Source organism: Chrysochloris asiatica, unplaced genomic scaffold (assembly GCF_000296735.1).
Source record: "Chrysochloris asiatica unplaced genomic scaffold, ChrAsi1.0 scaffold00180, whole genome shotgun sequence".
Lineage (NCBI taxonomy): Eukaryota > Metazoa > Chordata > Mammalia > Afrosoricida > Chrysochloridae > Chrysochloris > Chrysochloris asiatica.
In genome coordinates this window covers 4,936,775-4,960,581 of record NW_006408698.1, presented here as the reverse complement: position 1 = coordinate 4,960,581, position 23,807 = coordinate 4,936,775, and the positions used below count along the sequence as shown (strand labels likewise).

General features: G+C 36.7%; 1 protein-coding gene across 1 annotated transcript in view; it reads right to left on the bottom strand.

The window, feature by feature from the left end:
* DIAPH2 (diaphanous-related formin 2) overlaps positions 1 to 23,807 on the bottom strand; it is a 1,391,152-nt gene that overhangs the window by 984,209 nt on the left and 383,136 nt on the right. The window contains exon 9 of the mRNA XM_006872015.1: positions 19,383 to 19,491. Coding sequence (XP_006872077.1) covers positions 19,383 to 19,491 — 109 coding nt within the window. The remainder of the gene's footprint in view (positions 1 to 19,382; positions 19,492 to 23,807) is intronic.

Genomic DNA, 23,807 nt, shown 5'->3' with positions numbered 1-23,807 from the left:
CCTATATCCTATCACAGACAGAGTTGTACCTCATGACTGATCTGGATATGTTCTTTTTGACAATGAATGCAACACCATTCCTCTTCAATTTGTCATTTCCAGCATAGTAAACCATGTAGTCATCAGATTCAAAATGGCCAATACCAGTCCATTTAAGCTCACTAATGCCTAAGATATCGACGTTTATGTGTTCCGTTTCATTTTTTGACAACTTCCATTTTTCCCAGATTCTTACTTCGTACATTCCATACTCCGATTTTCAATGGATGTTTACAGCTGTTTCTCTTCATTTTGAGTTGTGTAAATGAAGGTCCACGGGCTTTTCTCCCACAGGCTTTACTCCATTCGCATCAACACAGTCAACTCTACTTTGAGGAGGCAGCTCTTCCCCAGTGACATTTTTAGTGCCTTCCAATTTGAAGGGATCATTTTCCAGCACTATAGCTGATGGTGTTTCTCTGCTATTCATAAGGTTTTCAGTGACTAAAAATTCAGAAATAGTTCATCACTCCTTCTTCCTAGTCTGTCTTCATCTGGAAGCTCATCTGAAACCTGTCCACCATGGGTGACCTTGCTGGTATTTAAATACCCATGACATAGCTTTCAGAATCACAGCAACTCACTAGTCACCACAGTACGACAAACTGACAGATGAGTAATGGACTATTTCAAATATCAGAAATAAAATCAGTCAAAAATAGAAATAAGTGCGACCATTTACAAATACAAAATTAAATTTAAAATGATGAATGCGCCATAGTGAATTCTCTTGGGTCCTAGTATGGCACCGTATGATAAGCTCTCAAAGTCAGTCTGAACCACAAGGTCGGTGGTTCAAACTTACCTGCTGCTTCTCAGAAAGCCTACACAGGATCTTATGAGTTGGAATGGACTTGAAACCACTTATCAAGAAGAAGGAATGAATTATGTAATGGCTCCTATAGTCGATGTCTGTAACTCCCACCAAGCAACATTTGTGACCAATTGGGTCTAGGACAGTGAAGTTGGGATAAGATAACTCAGAGGATGACATGATTCAGCTGTGAATGTTAACCAGAGTTAATAATAGCTGAAATAAACTTGAGACTCTTAACAGGAGTTTAAAATGAGCTATCTCAGAAGCAGGCGTTCCAGAGAGGGGTGAATCTCACTAGCATCATAGAAGAAGAGTCAGGAGTAGAGTGTATCCTTTGAACCCCAAGATTTCTGTGTATTGAAGCTCTTCAACCCAGGGACAAAAAGGTGAAACACTGGGGGAGTGGCAGTGGACCAGCAGTAGCAAAACAGAGAACCAGAGCACGAGACAGAGTGGCGAATTTCTAAGACTGGGAACAAAATACAGATAACTGACTTTGGGCAAGAATCTTGCTTAAAGAAAGGGGTGCCTCCGGGTATTTAAGTGGGGGAGCTAGGTTTGATGAGTGCTAAACAGTGCCTTCATGTGGTGCTGTGGGTTAATATGCTGGACTGCAAGGTCGGTTTGAATTGCAATGTCGGCAGTTCAAGCTCACCAGGCACTACTTGGAAAACCCTATACAGGGTTGCTATGAGGAACCTCAACAATACTTCATTACAACAACAGAGAGTGCCTTCAGGCTGAGGCTTATGGGGGAGGGGTGCACACTCCTGTTGAAATTTATAAGCAGCTGAATGTGTCTGAGCATTTTTGGATCCTGAATTATAACCTATTAACTTCCCTAAAACAATCCATAAATGTGAGTATGGTGTCTTGAGTTCTTTGCGGCAATTGCAATGAATTAACTAACTCAACAGACAAGTAGAGAGAGTGCTGTGGGTGAGAAATGATTAGTGTTTCATATTTTTAGCAATTAAAGGCCAAAAAACATTACATAATTATAAAAATGAAATACCCATTGTATAGGTTTTGAATTCAAATCTAAATACATATCCTAAACTGTTGTTATTTTAAAATTATTATAAGTTTCCAGAAAATGTATTACATGTTTTCCATAACTCATCATCTAATCACATCCTCATAAAAAGCATGAGGTGTTAATTTCCTTCTATCACAGATGATGACACTGAGACAAGAGCAGACCAATAATTTTTAAAAAGACACACATGAAGGAAACAGAAGATTCAATATCTTGCTCCACATACTGATTGATTACCAACACAATACAGCTGTCTCATAAACTCCACTCATAGATTCACAGAACAAAAGGTTTCAAGGATGGGTTTGATAATAAAATTTAACTTGTAGCTTTGAAACTGCAAATTAGTTTGCTAAATGGACTTTTATTTTAACAATATTCTGTCTTAAATGGTTAGTATCATAATACATAATAAATGCAGAAAAAACTATACACAAATTCAATTTTTATTCTACTTAAATGTTTAATTCAGTTCCCTAACAATCAATACGAGCAGTCATTCTAGTCACAATTTAGTGTTTGGTTACCATATTTGACAAGGATATATTACATTTCCATGATCCAAGAAAATTCTATTGACTAGCACTGCAATGGAGCTTCTAGCCAAATCCCTAAAATACAAGCTGCTTTGTTCGTTTGTGAAACATAAGATGTAAAAGGGAAGACACAGGGAGGAAGTATGATTACTGTTCTTGCAGTAAGGGGATTATAATCATTGAGATGAAACAAAGCATATAATTTGTTGAATGTAAAGCTGATGATCTTGTCGGTTAACCTTCACTCAATTCACAATCAAAATTAAAAAACAAAAAGATTATATAGAAAAAAATATATATATTAGCTCTAAAGAAGTACAAAATTCATTTGTCAATAAAAAAAATATTTTAAAATTGGTGTGCTCAATTTTCAAACATATAAAATTTTAACAGCATGGTTGAACTCTATTGTCTTCTTACAATACAAAATCAATCTTTTTTAATAACAAGACGAACAATAAAAATTCAACTCCAGAGATAGAAAATGGAGAAACATGGGATTTAAAAGCTAAACACAAAATACACTGGGGTCATATACAGTCATTTGAATAAAGTTGAAGAATTTGAAATCTTAGAAACATTAGATAATGCCCACAAGATCACACAACTTGTAAACTACAGACTAAAACTCACGCCTTACAACTTATAGCCATGAGTTCAATCATATTATGAAATACAAACCTAACATTGCTAAATAGCCTTTCTCCTTATACTCTAGCTTAATTTCTTTTCAATAGCCTTGAATTAAAAATGGTTTGTCATATTTAATTCAATTTTATTTATTGCTTCTTTAAGAATTTAAATTTTAAGAATCACTGGAAATCAGTGTATTTTCTCCACTATGAGTAACTGTGCTGGGCGAAGACCAAAATTCTGATAATTTAACTAGTAAAAAAAAGTCAGTATTTGTATTTGTAACTGTATTCAATGATCTACTTAAATTATATGGAGACTTCTATATTATATATTGATAAAGTATTGAGCAAGGGAATCCACGTATAAAAAATACAACTATTTTATCCATGTGATAACACATCCAATAATGTGTGCCATATACTAAACAGAATTACTATTGATTTTACCACTATATAATGAACCTTCCTTTACTAAAATAATTTATTCTGTTTCTCAACACTCATCTGCATTCTTTATTCATAAGATGTTACTGTCTCCATTGGTGTGTGGGGAGGGAGAATGTTGAATAGAGGGTTGTTGTTGTTAGGTGTCATCGAGTCGATACCGACTCATAGCGACCCAATGTACAACAGAACGAAACACTGCTCAATCCTGGGCCAACCTTACAACTGTTGCCACGCTTGAGCCTATTGATGCTGCCACTTTGCCAAACCATCTCACTGGGGATCATCCTCTTTTTCTCTGACCCTCCACCTTACCAAACATGATATTCTTCTCTAGTGACTGGTCCCTCCTGACAATATGTCCGAAGTGTGAGAGATGAAGTTTGGCGACCCTGGCCTCCCAAGGAGCACTCTGGCTGCACTTCTTCCAGCCCATGGCACTTTCAATATTCTTAGTATATCACAAAATAGTTTGCAAATGTCTAAGGCCAAGGTTTACCTATATTTGTTTATGGTTTTCTTTCTAATCCATAAGATCCCCCATTAATGTGGTTAAAATACAGTGGGTGAATAGCATTTAAATATTTCAAATTTTATTGTCATGAGCTATTTCATTTAAAAAAATTATGTTCCACATCTTGTCTGAGTGGTAGAGAGAGTGAAATGTTTGAACATAATATATTTTCACAAAATGACTGGGAAAATTCCAGAACCTTTTATTTATATTAACATCAGAGCTTTGAAAATGAAACAAACATCTATCTGTTTGATTAGAATTCATGGAGTATAATATTCCCAACAATAAGGCATTTTCAGACAGATTATCCATATTGCTATTACTTGTGACAAATTGTGCTTTTAAAATTTTATTGACACTGCCACCTACTTGACCTTATTACTTTGTTGATATTAATACAGTCTTTATCTTAGCCTATCTAGAGTTAGAAAGAAATGGTTTAAGTCAAAAGAAATGTATAGAACAAGTTAACTAAATAAAATGCTAGAGGAAGATTCAAAGGAAAAGGAAGGCCTGTTCAAAAGTTTTGAAATAAAGGAATGAAACTGTATAAATGTGCTCAGTAAAAACATACAGTATGCCTGAATCTAAAATTGAATATACTCATTGTTTTTGTTAAGTGCCACTGCGTAGACAGATGACAACTCATAGAGACTCTGTACACGGTTTCGGCAGAGTGGCTAGTGGGTTTGAACTGCCAATTTTGACGTTAGCAGTCAAGTGTTTATCCTAAAGTGTCACACCAGGAGTAGGTGCTTCAAAAAAATTCCTGGGAAAATTTGATTATTTTTCAATTCCAATTTTCCATGAACTTTCTGAACCGCCCTTACCAAAGTGGAATATAAGGCAAAAGAGAAAAGAAGGCATCAAATGATGAATTATTTTGTAGGTGCTAGGACTGGAGTCCTCTGATAACGTAGTGGTTACAAATTGGCCTGTGAACCTTAAGGTCAGCAGTTCGAAACTATCAGCTGTTGCATGGGAGAAAGAAGAGGCTTTCTGCTCCCATAAAGACTTATAGCCTCAGAAATCCTGTATAGGGTCACTATGAGTTGGAACCAACTCCATGGCACATAACAACAACAACAAAGATAGTTTAGGCATGAAAGACATCATTGACTATTATACAGGTAAGCTGAAGGAGCTATGGTAGCGTAGTGGTTACGAATCGGGCTGCGAACCTTAAGGTCAGCTGTTCAAAACTACCAGCTGCTCCACAGGAGAAAGATCAGGCTTTCTACTCCCGTAAAGATTTACACCCTCGGAAACCCTGTTCAGGGTCGCTATGGGTCGAAACCGACTCTACGGCACTTAACAAAAACAACAACAAGAGTGACTTCATAATATTCAAAAACATTCAACAATTTTGAACTCATATTGACTTCATTAGGAACATTTGACATATGGTCACTGTTTTATTGAAAGCCTTCTTCCCCTCTTCCTGTCTTCCATGATAGTAATATCTCTTTTCTTTTACTTCTTTGTGTCTTGTAAAATCTATTTCTTGGCTTGACTCTTCATGTTGCTGTTTCCTAAAGCTTATTCCTTTGTCCTTTGCTTTTCTCATTCTGTATATTTTCCTTCCATAGTTTTCCCTATCATCTTGACCTCCACTCTCTCTTCTATTCCATATTTCTCCTATCTCATGCTATTGTTGTTATTGTTATGCGCCATCAATTTCAACCCACAGAAACCCTGTATTGGGTTTCCAAGGAGCGACTGGTGAGCTTTAACCACCGATATTGCGATTCAAACCAACACTGCAGTCAAGTGCATTAACCCACAGCACCACACCCCATATATATCATTACCCATAATCGCAAAGTCTAACTGAACAAACTCTGTATTTGTCCTTAACTGTTCTTAACTGCAGTTTCGTCTTCCTTCTCCTTCCCATTTCAATTTCCTCTCTAATTTTTGCTTATCTTCTTCTTGTGTTTCCACTTCTATTACCACAGTTCTTCCTGGGAAATCTTATACCGGGTCACTCTGATTCACAACTGATAGATGACACTTAACAACAACAACAGTGAACTTTAGAATTTGCCTAATAGCACAAACCAGAAAGTTGATAGTCATTTTTTATGTCATTCTTAATTCCATCTATCATTCTATAGATCACCATATCCTATCAATTCCTTAGTGTTATACTTCCCTTCCTTAGTACTGTATTCCTCCCTTTATACCACTGCCACTTCTTTATTTCATAGAAAGTTCACTTCTCTCCATGTTATCATTTCACTGAACAGCTAAATATCCTTTACCCTCCATGCTACCTATATTCATTACTGTCTGGTTGATTCCCACTCTTAGTAACCCAATAGGACAAAGTAGACATGCCCCATAGGGTTTTCATGGCTGTAAATCTTTACAGAAACTAACTGCCACATCTTTGTCTAACCCTCATCTTAATCCCCTTTATATTATAGTCCATCAGTTATCTTTGTGAAATGGAGTTCTTGTCATATCACCACTGTAAAGATAGCACAGACAGATATACTTTTCCCACTATAAGTGGTTCCTACCAATCAATAGCACTCAAGTGTTTAAGGACTGCATCAAGTGATTACTTTGTACAAATAACACCCACCTTTCTCTGCAAGGTTACAATGTTCCTGAGAATTACCAGATATCCATTCAACACATAATATGCTGATTTACTTTTCCACAAACTTTCATCTTACTCATAAGTTTCAATGCTTAATTTTATTGTAAATCTAACTCAATTAACAAATTTTGAATGATTTATCCCAAGCTGCTAACTCATTTTGGATAATAAGATTACTGCTGTTGTTGTTAAGGGCCATACAGTCAGTTCTAACTCATTGACACCTGTATAGAGTTTCTGAAGAGTGGCTGGTGGGTTAGAACCACCGATCTAGTGGTTCGCAGTCCAGTATTTATCCTACAGTGCAAGTATGTGGAGTTGTTGTTAAGTACCTTCGAGTCAGTTCCCACTTAATGACCCTGCAGAGGATTTCCAAGGTGGGTTAAAACAGCCGACCTTGCAGTTTGCAGTCCAGAGCTTACACTACGGACTATTTTACCTTAAACTATATGAAAGGAAATATTGTAATTTTTAACATTCTACTTTTAGCCTTTCATTATTTTTCCATGTCCTTCCTTACTTCAGTATGTCAATTTTCACTTCTTGATGATATCAGTACACTACAGTGAATAAAAACACTTCTAACAACCTTCCAACCTTCGGTTTCTAGTCTTCTGTGGATGGAAAAGAGATGATCAGGTTCTGATTGAAGGCAAAAAGGTCTTTTTCAACATGACACTGACTTGGTTCTCAGTTCTATCGCAAAGCAATAAATGTATCAACTAAGTGAGGTCTGGATAAGTACACCAATTAAGCAATCAATAAAGAGTATATATACAGCTACATTTTCATGTGTCATATCTAATCACAACATTTCCTAATTTTTGTGAATTTTAGGATGTTAGAAAATATTTTAAAACACATAAAATCATGCTACACATTCATTTTCATTTACCTCCTGATAGACAAATACTTTAAGAAATGGCGCCTTTCAAAGTAGTAGAAGCCAGTGAAAACCGGAGCTGTTGTTGTAATACACCATTTTATTTCACTTTTCCTATTTTCCCAATGAGTAAACAATCAGTATTAATGCTCACTAAATGATATTTGTTCTTGCTGGGGGTATGAAAAAATCAGTTCCGACAACTGTACATGACTACTGGTAGTAACTTAATCTGTCTTCTTCTCGGAAGTCACTGGCCTCTGTTTTTACTCACTGGAAGGCTTTCTCCTTGCCTAACACTCTACCAAAATATGGTTTTTCAACAAGAACGAAAAATTTCTTGGAAATGTACTACCCATTCTGTTGGACCCAGTTTAAGTACTACCTTATTACTCAAGCTTTTCCAGATTTATATAAGACATACCTAAGCAATTTATTTGTACTCTTGTTAAACAAGACCAGGAGAAGAGGATGTGTAAGGAAGGATGTGTATGGAAGGATGGAAATAGCATGGAAAGGAATGTGCATCATCAAATGTATGAGGATGTTTGAAAAGTGTGCACCATGTTTGGGGAACACTAGATTTAGTACGGTTGAAACATATGATACATTAGTGAGAGTGACAGTTCTGAAAGCTACTATGTAAAGATCGGCAACACTGAAAAAGCTCATATGCCACAATTAGGTTTTTCACCTTTATCAAGCAAGAAATGAGTCATGAGCTTAGAATTTTTTATAAACCAAACTCATGGATGAGCTATGACGCATAATGACACTATATAGGGATTCCGAGAGTATGAATCTTTATGAAAGCAGAAAGCCTCATCTCTCTGCTGCAGAAAGGCTTGTGGGTTTGAACTTCTGACCTTCTGGATAGACTCCAGGAAAGAGGCTATGTTAGAATGAAACGTCTATTAAAAAAAAACAAAAAAAAAAAAAAAACTAACAGTATAGGACATATGTGTGGGGAAGAAGAACTTGTTAGTTGTTGTTGTTATTAGATGCCAAAGAGTTAGTTCTGACTCACAGCAACTCTATGCAAAACAGAATGAAACAATGTCCCAACCTGTGCCATACACAGAATCATGGTTACATTTGAGCCAATTAAGGTGGCAACTGTGCCAATCCATCTGGTTGGGGGGTCTTATTTTCGCTATCCCTGCACTTTACCAAGAATGATGTCCTTCACTAGGGCCTGGTCCCAACTGAAAGTATGTCCAAAGTCTCGTCACTAAGGCTTCTCATCATTCTGGCTGGACTTCTTCCAACATAGATTTGCATATTCTTCTGGCACTCCATGGTCCTTTGATATTCTTCTCCAACACTATAACAAAATATATCAACTATTCTAAGGTCTCTACTTATTCAATGTCCAACTTTCAAATAGATATGTATTGAAAATGTCAAGGCTTGGGTCCGGGGCACCTTAATTCTCAAACTGACATCTTTATTCTTTAATACTTTGCTGAGGTCTTGCACAGGAGATTTGCATAATGCAACACATGGTTTAATTTCTTTACTGCTGCTTCTCTAAGTTTTAATAGTTGATCACAGCAAAATGAAGTATTTGGCAATTTAGATCAATTCTTCATTTATCATGATGTTATTTATTGGTCCAGTGGTGAGGATTCTTATTTTTACAATGAGGTATAAACCATACTAAAGTCTACCGTCTTGGATCTTTATCAGCAAGTATTTTCAATCCTGTTCACTTTCATCAACCATAGTTCTATCATTTACATATCACCAGTTATTATTAATAAGTCCTCCTCTAATCCTGATGTCACATTCTTCTTCACATAAAGCAGCATCTCTGATTATTTTCTAAGCATACAGATTGAATAAGTATGGAGAAAAAACACAAGCATGGTGCACACTTTTTTTTTTAAGTGTTTTATTGTGAATTATGTAATAGTTTACATGAGAGAACATTAGCTTTACATTCATCCTATCATATACTGTTTCACTGCCATGGTTACAATCCCCTCCATGCATCATCAACCAACCAAAGGGTATACCCTGCAAGCCTGCCTGTCCCCCAGTCGTCATCACAGAGACGCTCACACTTTTTGGGTCTAAAGTCCCCAGCCACTCCATCTCTCTGCTCATCTCCCTTGATGGTCCCAGGGACCTCCGCTCCTAGACTGCAAAGTCAATCACTCCCCTCCATTTGCTACAAAACTTCTATCTTTACATTTCCAACCCACACAATCATTACTGATAACATTTATTCACCATTGTATCACAAGAGACCTCTCAGCATCTCCTTTCATCAGCCCCGCCCAGACAGATTGGATACCACTCAGTGAAGATTCTACCTTCCTCCATGCCCTCTAGATCTAGGCTTCCTCTTGAATGCTTGTAAGCCAGTCACTTCTTGCCTTTGTAGCACCCCCATTGTGGGTAGCCAATGTTCAAGTTGCCCATCCCTGTCTACTCTGTGTATGGAGGGGGTGGGAATGACCCTTGCTGTACAGATGTGTTCTCTCTTTTGAGCTACTACATCCATAGGTGTAGTCCAAGTTCATCAAATTTTAACAGATTACTCTCTTTTTTCTCTTCTTGTCTCCACTTGGGTTCACAGGAGTCTATTGAACACTGTAAGGCTTAGCTCTCAGCTTCATTACTGTATTTCCCTCACTTCCCCTTATCGGTGAAGAACAAGGTCACCATCAGAGCATGTACTCCAATTGAGTCTTAGTCTTCGATGGGGATTTTCCCTGAGAGGACCAGGCCACTTGCCTTGATATCTCCTGGGCAAGCAACTTGACTGTTTTGTAGTAATCAGTCAGACTACCTAAATTGTTTTCCTGCAGGTCTTTATTTTGGGAAGTACCTTCTGTTCCTCTAGCAGCTCCAGGCAGGTGTGTTTGTCCTTTTTAAGCGGAAATTTTCCACCTCAGAAGATTCTGGATAACGTTCTTATGTAATTTCCCACCTCAGAAGATTCTGGATGCCATTCTTATGTAATGTAGATGCTCCACAGGAAGCTTCCTTCACTGGGCACCTTGTAGCCCCATTTTAGATATTACAATCAGTTATAGGCAAAAGATGGACTTACAAGCTTTCTATGCTGGTATTTCTGGCTATTTCTTTCTCTCCCGGTCAAGTGTCTGTTTTATACTGCTATGCCAGGGAAAACAACATTCAAAAGACAGACAATCATCTTAACATTATTTCAACCCTTTTGCCCATTACAACCATGTCTCAATCCCTGTATCCCGAGCCCTGTTGTTCCAAGGTTGTGCATACATCATTATTTACCTCTGTCCTATTTAGCCCATGCAAACCTGCCTAATTTTTCTCCCATCCACTTTGTTCTTCCATTCCCTTCTCCCTTCTTATATATTCCCCCCTACCTAGCACCCAAAACTATCCTGTGTCTATTCCCTACCCTGTACTCCACCTCACCACCACCCCCAGCCCTCATCCCAGCCCCAACATCCGGCCAACCAGCAAAGAATCCCCCACTGGCCCTGTTTAGTCTGGGTTATTTTTCTTAGTCTTTTACAGTACTGGTTCCATGCAGTATTTCTCCTTTTGTGACTGACTAATTTACCTCAACATAATGTCCTCAAGTTTCATCCATGTTATGCTGTGGCATGCAGCCTCCTTGTTAATTCTTCAAGATAGCATAATATTCCATTGTGTGTATGTAGCACAGTGTGTTTATCCATTCTTCAGTTGATGGGCACTTAGGCTGTCTCCATCTTTTTGCTATTGTAAATAGTGCTGCTATGAACATTAGTGTGCATATATCTACTCATGTTATGGCTCATATTTCTTGTGGGTAAATACCAAGTAGAGGAATTGCTGGATCATAAAGATATTTCTATTTCCAAACTTCTGGGGAAGCACCATATTGCTTTCCACAGAGATTGGACCATTTTGCAATCCCACCAGCAATGCAGGAGTCCCATTCTCGCCCCATCCTCAACAGCAATTATTGTCCTCCACTTTTTTTTAATCTTTGCTGTTGTGAGATGGTATCTCATTTTGATTTGCATCTCTCTAATGGCTAGTGATCCTGAACATTTCTTCAAATGTTTGTTGGCTGACTGGATCACTTCCTTGGTGAAGAGTCTGTTCATGTCATGTGCCCATTTTTTAATTCGGTTGTGTTTTCCTTGTAGTGATGTTGTAGTTTCCTATATATTTTAGAAATGAATCCCTTGTCTGATGTGTCATTGCAAAACATTTTTTCCATTCTGTGTGTTCCCTTTTTAATCTTCTGGTGAAGTCTTTTGATGCACATAAGTTTTCAATTTTTAATATATTCCAATCACCTATTTTGTCCACTGTTGTTTATATAGTTTTCAAAATGTTTTGTAGTCTGTATATTCCCTGAATTAGTGACCCCGCATTTATCCCAATTTTTTCATTGATGACCTTCATAATTTTTGGATTCACATTTAGGTCTTTAATCCATGTTCAGGTGGTTTTTGTATAAGACGTGAAGTAAAGGTCTTTTTTTCAATCTTTTACATATCGCTTTCCAGTTCTGCCAGCATCATTTGTTGAAGAGACTATCACCTCTCCATGCAATATATTTAGGTACTTTGTCAAAAATCAGTTGGCTGTATGTGGATGGGTTAATTTCTGGATTCTGGATTCTGTTCCATTGATCAATGTATCTTTCATTGTACCAGTACCATGCTGTTTTCACCAATGTAGCCATGTAATAATGAGAGGTTTCCAACTTTTCTCTTCTTCTTAAGAAGTGCTTTTCTCATCCTGGGTCTCTTTCCTTTCCATATAAAGTTTGCAATTGTTTTTTTCAACTCTTTGAAGAATGTCATTGGAATCTGGACTGGGATTGCATTCTATGTGTAAATTGCTTTAGGCAGTATTGACATTTTCAAAATGTTGCGTCGTCCTATCCATAAACATGGTATGTTCTTCAATTTCTGTAAGTCTCTTTTGGTTTCTTGTAGTACTGTTTTGTAGTTTTCTTTGTATAGGTCCTTTGTTTTTCTGGTTATGTTGATTCCTAAATATTTCATCCTTTGGGTGGCTATTGTAAATGGTATTGCTTTCCTAATGTCCTTTTCAGTGCTGTTATTGTTACTACAGAGGAATATAACACTGGATTTAAAAAAAAAAACAAAAAAAAAACCAACTTTTTATTGTTAATTGAGTGAAGGTTCACAGACAAGCGTATCCCCTCCAGCCTAATGTCCTTTTCAGTGATGTCATTATTAGTATAGAGGAATACAACTGATTTATGTATGTTGAATTCATACCCTGCCACTTTGCTGAGTCTTCTAATGATGTCTAGTAGCTTTTTTACTTAGTCTTTGGGATTTTCTATGTATAGGATCATCATCTGCAAATAGAATTTTACTTCCTCTTTGCCAATTTAGATGCCTTTAATTTCCCTGTCTTGCTGTATAGCTCTTGCTAAGACTTCCAGTACAATATTGAATAGGAGTGGTGACAAAGGGTATCCTTGTCTGGTTCCTGTTTGCAGAGGGAAGGCTTTCAGTTTCTCTCCATTGAAAGTGATATAAGCTGTTGATTTTGTACATATGCTCTTTATTATGTTTAAGAATTTCCCTTCAATTTCTATTTTGCTGAGTGTTATTATTAGGAATGGATGCTGGATTTTGTCAAATGCCTTTTCTGCATCAATCGATATGATCATGTGGTTCTTTTCTTTTTTGTTACTTATTATTTATATGGTGGATAACATTGATAGTTTTTCTAATGTTGAACCATCCTTGAATCCCTGATATGAATCCCACTTGATCATGATGTATTATCTTTTTGATGTGTTGCTGGATTCTGTTGGCTAGGATTTTGTTGATAATTTTTGCATCTATGTTCATGAGGGGCATTGGTCTATAATGTTCTTTCATAGTGATGACCTTCCCTGATTTTGATATGAGGGTTATGCTTGCTTCATAAAATGTATTAGGAAGTATTCCATCCTCCTGTATATTCTGGAATAATTTGACTAGAATTGGTGACAGCTATTTAGTGTACTCTTGTTCTGTTTGATTGACTGCCTCTTGGTCTATGTACAGTTTCCTCATGAATACAATTAAGTGTTCTATAATACCCGTTCTATGGAATGTTACCCACAGCTGGTCATGATCCACAGAGTCAAAAACATTTGCATACTCATTACAGCCCAGATAAATACCCTTCTGGTATTCTCAGATTTCCCGAAATATACATCTGATGTCAGCAATGATATCCCTCATAACATGTCATTGTCTGAATCCGGCTTGAATCTCTGGAAGTTCTCTTTCAATATGCTTTTGAAGTCATTTTTGAAAAATCTTCAGCAAAATTTTATTTGTACATGATATTGATGATATTATCCTAAGATTTGTGCATTTCGTTGAGTCATCTGTATTTGTAATTCAAACAAATATGAATCTCTTCTAATCAGTTGGCCAGGTAGCTGTCTTCCAAATTTCTTGGCTTCTTGGCATTCATGAGTGAGCACCCTCAGTATTGTATCAGTATGCTGCAAGGTATCAATTTGTACACCATGAATTCTAAGAGTCTTGTTCGTTGTCAACACCTTCAGTGTGCACCTTGGCCATCTTCCTTCAGTACCAGTGGCTCTTGATCATATGCTATCTCTTGAAATAGTTGAATATCAACCACTTCCTTTTGGTACTGTGACTCTGTGAATATCCTTTGTCTTCTTTTTATGCTTTCTGCATCATTCAATATTTTACCCATGTAATCCTTCAATATTACAAGTCAAGGATTGAATTTCTTCTTCAACTCTTTCAGTTTGAGAAATGCTGAGTGTATTCTTCACTTTTAGTTTTCTAATTAGAGGTCTTTGCATATTCATTATACTATTTGACTTTATTTTCTCAAGCTGCCCTTTGAAATAATCTATTCAGCTCTTTTAAATACTCATGTCTTCCTTTTGATTTAGCATCTGTATGCTGCAAAGCAAGTTTCAGAATCTCTGCTGACATCTATTTTGGTCTTTATCCTCTTTCTTGTCTTGTTAGTGAACTTTTGTTTTCTTCCTCGATGATATTTTTGATATAATCCCACAACTCTTCTTGGTTTTCAGTTATTAGTGTCAATACATCAAAAATATCTATGAGATAATCTCTAAATTCAGGAGGGAATGTTCAAGTACATATTTTGGCTTTCGCGGACTTGTTTTAATTTTCTTCAGCTTCAGCTTGAAGTTGTATATAAGTCATTGGCCATTCAAAATGGTCAATACCAGTCCATTTCAGCTTACTAATACTTAGGATAGCTATTGTTATGCATTTCAATTTATTTTTGACAATTTATAATTTTCCTATAATCATATTTCATACATTCCCCCATTCCAATTATTAATGACTATTTACAGCTGTTTCTCATTTTGACTTGGCCACATCAGCAAATGAAGGAACCAAAAGCATTACTACAGTTACATACGTCATCACTGTCAACTCTAGGTAGAGAAGGGAGCTCTTTCCCTCAAGACATTTTGAGTTCTATCCAACCTTAGGGGCTCATTTTCTGGCACTATAGCAATGTTGTGGTGCTTTCATTTTCCTTTGCTATATTTTACAACTTTCTTCTACTATTCCTAAGATTTTCAATGGTTTAACATTCAGAATTAGTAGGCCTTCCTTCTTCCTAGTCTGTCTTTGTCTGGAAGCTAAGGTGAGACCCGTCCACCATGGATGACCCTCCAGGTATTTAAAATTTGAATGGCATATCTTCCAACATCACAGCAACATGCAAGCCACCACAGTACGATAAACTGACAGACTACATGGTGGCATGGTAGTATGGAGTACTAATTTTTAAATTGTTACAATAATATCAGTGTGAGAATAACAACAACCACAACAAAAAACCAATAAGGATAGAGAAAATGGATATAATCAGAGTATATTCTAAAAACGAAGCAATAAGCTGTGGTGATTGATTGGATTCACAGGACAAGAATGAAGTTATAAGAAAAATTAGAGATCGGGTAAAAGATTATGCACCTAATATAAGAAGCCAAAATTGAAACAAAGGAAGATAACACACTTATTTGGGAGTAATCAGGTGAAGGGAAGAGATAATGAGCTCAGCTTTAATATAAGAAAAGGTTACAGTATAGTGTTTAATAGCACATGTTTTGTAGTCACCTTTCCTGGTGTTAAATCTAGGATTTCCCAGAGTTAAATCTAAGCTCTGCCTCTCATTTGCTTGGTGACTCTAGGAAAAACCTTTTAACCTCTTTGAGCCTCAGTTTACTCATCTATACATTAGGCATACTATTATTTTATCCCATAAAGAATTGCAATGAGGTTAAAATAACAAGAACAGCATTTAGAACTTTGCTTGTTAGGTGCCTTATGAATGCTATTTTTAATAATAATAATAATAATAATAATAATAATAATAATAACATAATAACTTATGTTTAAGATGCTTGTGAAACATCTAGGGAGTCCTGGTGGTACAAATGGCTAAGTATTGGACTGCTAATCTAAAGGGTGGGGGTTCAAACCTACCAGCTGTTCCTGAGTAAAGAAGTGAAGCTCTGTGATTCTGAAAACATTTATAATCTCAGAAACCCTAAGAAGCAGTTCTCGGTCCTATAGGGTCACTATTAGGCTGAATCAGTTTCATGGCATTGTGTAGAAGACCTCTCGCTAGGGATTTGGAAACAAAGATGTGAATAAAGAGAGGTGTACAAGCTGGACTTACAAATCTAGGGAGTTAGAAGACCATAGATGCAGGTTGAAGCTAGAGGAGCAATTGAGAAAATTCATGATGGAAAATATATGTATAAATCCATATATATATATAATGCTTATATATATATATATATGAATGCATATGTGTGCATGCAAGTATATACATGCATGTAAAATGACAATAAAGGAGAACCAAAAATAAAATTTAATGATCAAATTACATAAGTAGCAAGAAGTGGAAATGATAGTAAAAAACTGAGGTACTCAGAAAGCATGAATAGAATTTTTATTCTTGTTAAGTGCCATCTAGTTGGTTCTGACTCATATCGACCCTGCATAGGGTTTCCAAGGGAAGGCTAGTGGCTTTGAATGACTGACTTTCTGGTTAAGGGTCCGGTGCTTATCCAACAGCACGACACCAGGATTACATGAAGACAATGCTACCTGGAAAGTTTCAAGAAGGAAGGACATGATCAATAAGGCCATGCGATCCGGACTAGAAAGAAAAAAGGGCACTTTTGAGGGAAAAAAAAAAAGATCATTTCGACCTTTTTGAAAACTGTAAGAGGAGTTATGTACTTTAGGAAGCAGAGAAAATAAGTATAATGGGTGCTTTCAGATATTTGTACTATTAAATATAAAATTAGAAGAAAAAACTGTGATATGTTATTGTTGTTGTTGTTGTTGTTAAGTGCCACTGAGTTGGTTTCGACTAATAGTAATCCTGTATAGGAGTCCTGGCAGCATAGTGGTTACAAATCAGGCTGCTAGCCTCAAGGTCGGCAGTTCAAAAATACCAGCCATTTCACAGGAGAAAGATGAGGCTGTCTACTGCCGTAAAGATTTACAGCCTCGAAAACCCTGCGCAGGGCACTATGAGTTGGAACCAACTCCAAGGTACTTAACAACAATAGGAGTCCAGGTGTGGCATTGGACTGCAAGGTCAGTTTGAACTGCAAAATCATCAGTTCAAGCTCATCAGCCGTACCTCAGAAACTATATAAAGGGTTGACTATAATTCAGAACCATCTTGAAGAAACTTAACAACAATAAGGTTTCGAAAGAGCAGCTGGTAAGTTTGAACCACTTATCTTGTGGTTCACACTGATCTTGCAGTCCAGTGTTTTATCCCAATACTTACTAACCTGAAGGGAAGTCAGTCAATGAGGAGAGATTATATTAACATACATGATTTCGTTTCTACCTATTTTTGAATTCTTTAAGAAAATGAAATATATCACAGGAACAAAATTTCACTTTAACATTGAACTAGAAAAAGATCTATAAGAAGTTAATGAATTGTTTTGAAATCAAAAAAGAAAAAAGGGTATATAGTTTTTATTTAAAAATATAATTAGTGTTGTATTTTAACGAAATTACATCCTGAGACTGTAATAACATTTTGAGAAGTCTCAAGATACTACAGAAATAGAAAAAGTACTTCTGTTAAAATACAGCACTAATTATATTTTTAAACAACAGATTCAAACTTTTGTTTTTCATCTCTGTATTCTGAATGTGTTATTGAAATTTTCAGATGATATTTTTCATCCACATTAGGTAGTTGAATTTAAAAAGTCCAGTCCACAATTCTTCCAAGAGTAAAAGACTAAGTATATAACAAATTAATAATTTATACAGCACATTAAAATAGGACATTTCAAGTGTTGGTTTGGATGTTTCCATGTATAATCAGTATTCAACAATTTCTTGAATACCTAGCAAGATGGCGATGATTCCTCCATCTGTCACTCATCAACAACTTGCCCATGATTCCTTCTGCCCAATTTCATAAAAGCTAGCAATACTGTCAATTTCATCTAATTCTTTGAGAAATGCTCTTTGAAAAGGTTTCACTTTTTTGGGGAGGAGTACTATTAGATCCAAATCATATTCATTTTGTTTCTTTTCTAACTTATTATTGTGACTTGAGTGATAGATTATAGATAAAACTATCATTTAACATATCTCAATAATTGCAATTCCTTTTATCATCTCAATAATTGCAATTCCCTCCATACAACAAGTTATCCCACTTTCTACCTGTGGTTTCAAGTTCCAGTCAATGAACCTTCCCATCCTTTCTTAACTATGATCTTAGGTAAATGTTGCCATTTTGATTTTGAATAACTGAACATTCCATAATGGCATACCTTTCTAATGTTGTTGTGCCCCCTATATGTTTATCTACTGCTTGACTAAAAATTGGGTCACAAGGATGAGTTACATTTCAGACCTGAAGGGAGGTCGGGGGCCATAGTCTCAGGTTACTCCAGTCTAATTCTGACAGGTAAGTGCAGTTTTTTAATAAGTTCAAGTTGGACTCTACACACATTCTGTCATTAAAAGTGAAAATCAACCCAAGAGGAACAAGCAACCACAAACTATCACCTCAGAACCAAGCTGGAAATGACTACCTAGATAATTAGGTTGGTGTGAGGATTAAATCAGATAATAAGAAATATTTAATATGTCACTTAAAATGCTTAGCCGAGAATGTCACATCATAAATGTGATAAATAAGAATGAGAACCCACCCCTTGAGAACAGTTATTGTTCATAAAATGGTTCTTGGCTGGAACCATTTAAGAAAAGATAATGTTATCTTATAAAGAAAACAATTATGCAAGGTCTACATAAGGACATAACAGTTTAAATTCAATCAAGCCAATTATGGTATGGTATACAGGCATGGCATTGTAGTGTAAACACTGGCCTGAAAGTCTGGTTTGAACCCCAAGGCCAGCAGTTCAAAGTCACGAGCTGTTCCTCAAAAATCACTCCTTGGAAACCTGGGTTCACTATGAGTCAAAACAGACTCGATGGCATTTAACAAAATCAACAACATTTATGGAGTATTGGACCTTTGACTTAATTATCTTAAATTTCTACTGCAATCCTAAGGGTACAATTTTCCCTTAGGTACAATTGATTGACTAGATTCATTAACGAATTTTAAAACAAATATTCATGATAAACATAACTGCCACATTTTATAATAACTCAGAAGTATTTTTCCTAATTTTAAACCAATTATTAATCTCATGAACATTTAGATTAGATAAATGATCAGACAACAGAAAAATTTGACTTTTATATTCCATTCTGTTCAAATTTCAAATAAAATGGTGTTGGTATCTTAGAAAATGAGAAGTTTAAATAATACCCTAGAAACAATTATAAAGAAAACTAACTCACCTGTAATTGTAATGCTTCATGATTTTCTAATCCTTCCACAATTGGTGAAAATCGTTCCTTGTTATTTCTTTCTGATGCTGTGGTTATAGCCCCCAAAAGTTTGTCTAAACTGTAGAGAACAAAAACAGAAATAAGCACATCTTACATACAAAATTATGTATGTGTCATCTCTTTGAGATCTTCCGATTTATATTGGGGTGCTTCGCATTTGAATGTTCTTAATGAGTGTTGCCACGTCAATTTCAACTCATGTCAACCCCATTTGACAGAATACTGTCCCAGAGGGTCTTACGGGCTTTAATTTTTTATAAATACTACAAAGGAGCTCTGGTAGAGTACTGTATACAAATCGGGCTGCTATCCTCAGAGTCAGCAGTTCAAAACTACCAGCTGATCCGAGGGAGGCTTTCTGCTCCTGTAAAGATTTACAGCCTCAGAAACCCTGTACAGGGTTGATATAAGTCTGAACCAACTTCATGGCACATAACACAACAACAACAATGTGAGAATTGCGTTCCTGTGCACATATTTCTATAAGCCAAACACTAATTTCTTAACATTCTTTCAGGACATAAAATTCAATTAAAAAATCGTTGGAAATATATTTTCTTGATGATATTTTTTAAAGTATTCTTAACTGATAAACAATGAAATGGTTTTAGATTTGGTATTAAGTGTATTAACAAAAATATTAATTCCATTTGAGCAAAATATGATATCCATAATTAAAGAAATCCAAGGTAAATACAGAAACATATAAAACTACTAAGAAACTCATTTATCTGAAAAAAAAAAAATACTGGTACATATCACCACATAATATCTGAATCAAAATAATCTTAATTATTATAAAACTCATATGCATGTGAAAACTAGACAGCGAATAACGAAAATGGTAGAATAATTGATGCATTTGAGTTACCATGTTCGAGAATATTGAAATTGCCATTGACACCAAGAAAAACAAACAAATCTGTGTTGGAAGAAGTACAGCCAGAATGCTGCTTAGAAGCCAGGATGACGAGACCTCGTCTGCTAAACTTCAGACATATTATCAAGAAAGACCAGTGCCTGCGAAGGATATAATGTTTGGTAAAGTAGAAGTTCCATGAAAATGAGGAAGCCACCCTGCCCACCAATGAAATGAATAGGCACAATGGCAGTAGTCATGGGCTCAAGCTTAGCAACAGTTATGAGGCTGGTGCAAGACCAAATAGTGTTTTGTTGTACATTAGGTCACTATAAGTCAGAGTTAACTCAAAGGAATCTAACAACACTAGAAAACTCTTATGTTTAAACCTATAATAAAAATGTAGCAATTACACCAAAGAAATAAACAACATTGCCATTGAGTTGATTCTGATTCTTAGTGACCCAATAGGGCAGGATTGAACTGCCACATAATGTTGATGCAAGGTTTCCATGCCTTTCTCCGGTGGAATTACTAGTGGGTTTGAAACACCGAAGTTTAGCAACTGAGTGCTAAACTACTGCACCACCAGGATCCCTTAACAATTACAACAGGTAGGTAGTCTTTTATAAAGTACTGAAAATGTAATCAACTAGAAAAATAGTTTTTACTTATGTGCAAACTGAAATTTTTCACTAAAACCCCATAAGGGTACGAGGACTTGCCATATCAAAGGATTCTATGGAAAACATATTTAATGAAGCAAGAAGCATCAAAAGAAGAATGAATACACAAAGACACCGTACCATAAAGAACTGGTTGATATTCAACCAGTTCAAGTAATAGCATGTGATCAAGAGCCAAAGTGCACAGAAGGCAAACATAAAGAAATAGGCCCCAGGTATTGACGGAATACCAATTTAAATCTTTTAAAAAACTGATGCAGCACTGGAGGTGCTCACTCATCTATGCAAAGAAATTTGGAACACTAGCTAACTAATTAGAAAAGATCCATAATTTTCCCTTTCAAAGAGAGTTGACCAAACGGAATGCAGAAATCATCAGAAATATCATCAATATCACATGTAAGTAAAATTTTGCTCAAGATAAATGAAAAAATGAATAAAAGAACATTGAAAGGGAACTGCCAGAGATTCAAGGCAGATTCTGACAAGGATGTGAAACAAGGGATACCAATGCTGACATCAGATGGATCTTGGATTAAAGCAGGAAACACCAGAAAGATGTTTATCTATGCTATAAAGACTATGCAAAGGCTTTCTGGTAGCATAGTGGCTACGAATCGGGCTGCAAAACGCAAGGTCAGGAGTTCGAAACTACCAGCTGTTCCTCGGAAGAGAGATGAGGCATTCTGCTGCCGTAAAGATTGACAGCCTCAGAAACCCTGTACAGGGTCACTATGAGTCGGAACTGACTCCACGTCATATAACAACAACAACAAACGCTTTCTACTATGTGGATCACCACAAGCTATGCATAACTTTGCGAAGAATGGGTATTCCAGAACACTGGATTGTGCTCATCACAAACTTGTACATAGACCAAGAGATAGTCATTTGAGAATAACAAGGGGACACTGATGGTTTTAAATGAGGAAAGCTGTGCACCAGGGTTGTATTCTTTCACCATACTTATTCAATTTGTATGCTGAACAAACAATCCAAGGAGCTGGATTAAAAGAAGAATGTAGCATCTGGATAGAAGGAAGACTGATTAACAACCTGCCCAATGCAGAAGATACAATCTTGCTGAATGAAAGTGAAGAGGACATAAAGCACTTACTGATAAAGATCAAGACCACAGCCTTCAATATGGGTTGCACCTCAATGAAAAGAAACAAAAATTCTCACAACATCACATACAGTAACATACTGTTCCTAGGGAATACAGTGTCACTGTGCCGAAAAGAAAGGGTCAATGTTCAACAATTTCAAGAGTTAGCGTATGATCAAGAAACAATGGTGCTAAGGAAGAAGTCCAAACTGCACTGAAGGTACTGGTGGAAAACAACGTTTCAGGAATACAACTTGAATTCTATCAGCAAAACTGATGCAGCCCTGAAGGCAATAACTCATTTGTGACAAGAAATTTGTTAAGACAGATGACACAAGCCCTAGTATTTTTTAAAAATGTTTTACTGTGAATTATATGATAGTTTACATGGGAGAACATTAGTTTTACATTCATCCTATCTTATATCATTTCATTGTCATGCTTACAATCCCCTCCATGCATCATCAACCAACCAAAGGGTATATACCTGCAAGCCTGCCTCCTACACTACCCCCAACCCCAAGTCTTTAGCACACAGTTGCTCTCCCTCTCTGGATCTAAAGTCCCCAGCTGCTCCATTGCTCCACATCATCATCTCTCCCTCCATCTCAGGCATCACTGCTTCTCTGGGTAGGGTCCTGATCTCAGCTCTTCTTGGTTGATGGTCCTAGGGAGCTCCGCTCCTAGACTGGAAAGTTAATCACTCCCTTCCTTGCTATAAAATGTCCACCTTTACGTTTCCAACCCTCACAATCACTCCTGATAACAATTATTCACTATTGTATTACAAGAGACCTGTCTGCATTTCATTTCATCAGCCCCACCTAGACAGATTGGATACTACTCACTGGAGGTTCTACCTCCTCCAGGCCCTCTGGATCTAGGTTCCCTCTTGAAAGCTTGTAAGCCAGTCATTTTTTGCCTTTGTAGCCCCCACCACCATTTTGGGTAGCCAATGTCCAAGTTTCCCATCCCTGTCTACTCTGTGTGTGGAGGAGGTGGGAATGATTCTTGCTGTAAGGATCTGCTCCCTCTTTTGAGCTACTGCTTCCATAGGTGTAGCTCAAGTTTATTAAATTATATCAGAATAATTTTTTTTCCTCTTCTTCCTTCTTCTGGTTGAGCTCTGATCATCCAGTCATTGAAGCCAGGTCAAGTGGGTATTATCTGCAAGTGTGGGTGTTCTTGTGCATATGCCCTCTCTTTTTATCAGCTGAACGTTTCACTCTCCACCTTGTAGGGGTTACCTCACCACTTCATTGCTGTATTTTCCTCACTTCCCCTTACCGGTGACAAGGGAGCTCACCAATCAGAGTGTGTATTCCCATTGAGTCTTATTCTTAAAAGGGGGTTTTGCACTGAGGGGACCCGACGACTTGCCATGATGTTTCCTGGGCAAGCAACTTGTTTGTTCTTGTAGTAACAGTCCACCTGCCTCTATTGTTTTGTATTTTTCCTGTATGTCTTTCTTTCAAGAAGTATCTTCTGTTCTTGTAGCCGCTCCAGGCTGGTCTGCTCATCCTTTCAAGTGGAAATTTCCCATCTCTGGATGTGGTTCAGGCTTCTACCTGTAGTTTTATGTATTGCAGAGGCTCCATAGGAAGCCTACTTCACGGGGCACGTTGTACCACCATTTTAAGTATTCCAATCAATAATAGGCAGAAGACGGACTTACAAGCTTTCGATAGTGATGTTTCTGACTATTCCTTTCTCTCCCCTCC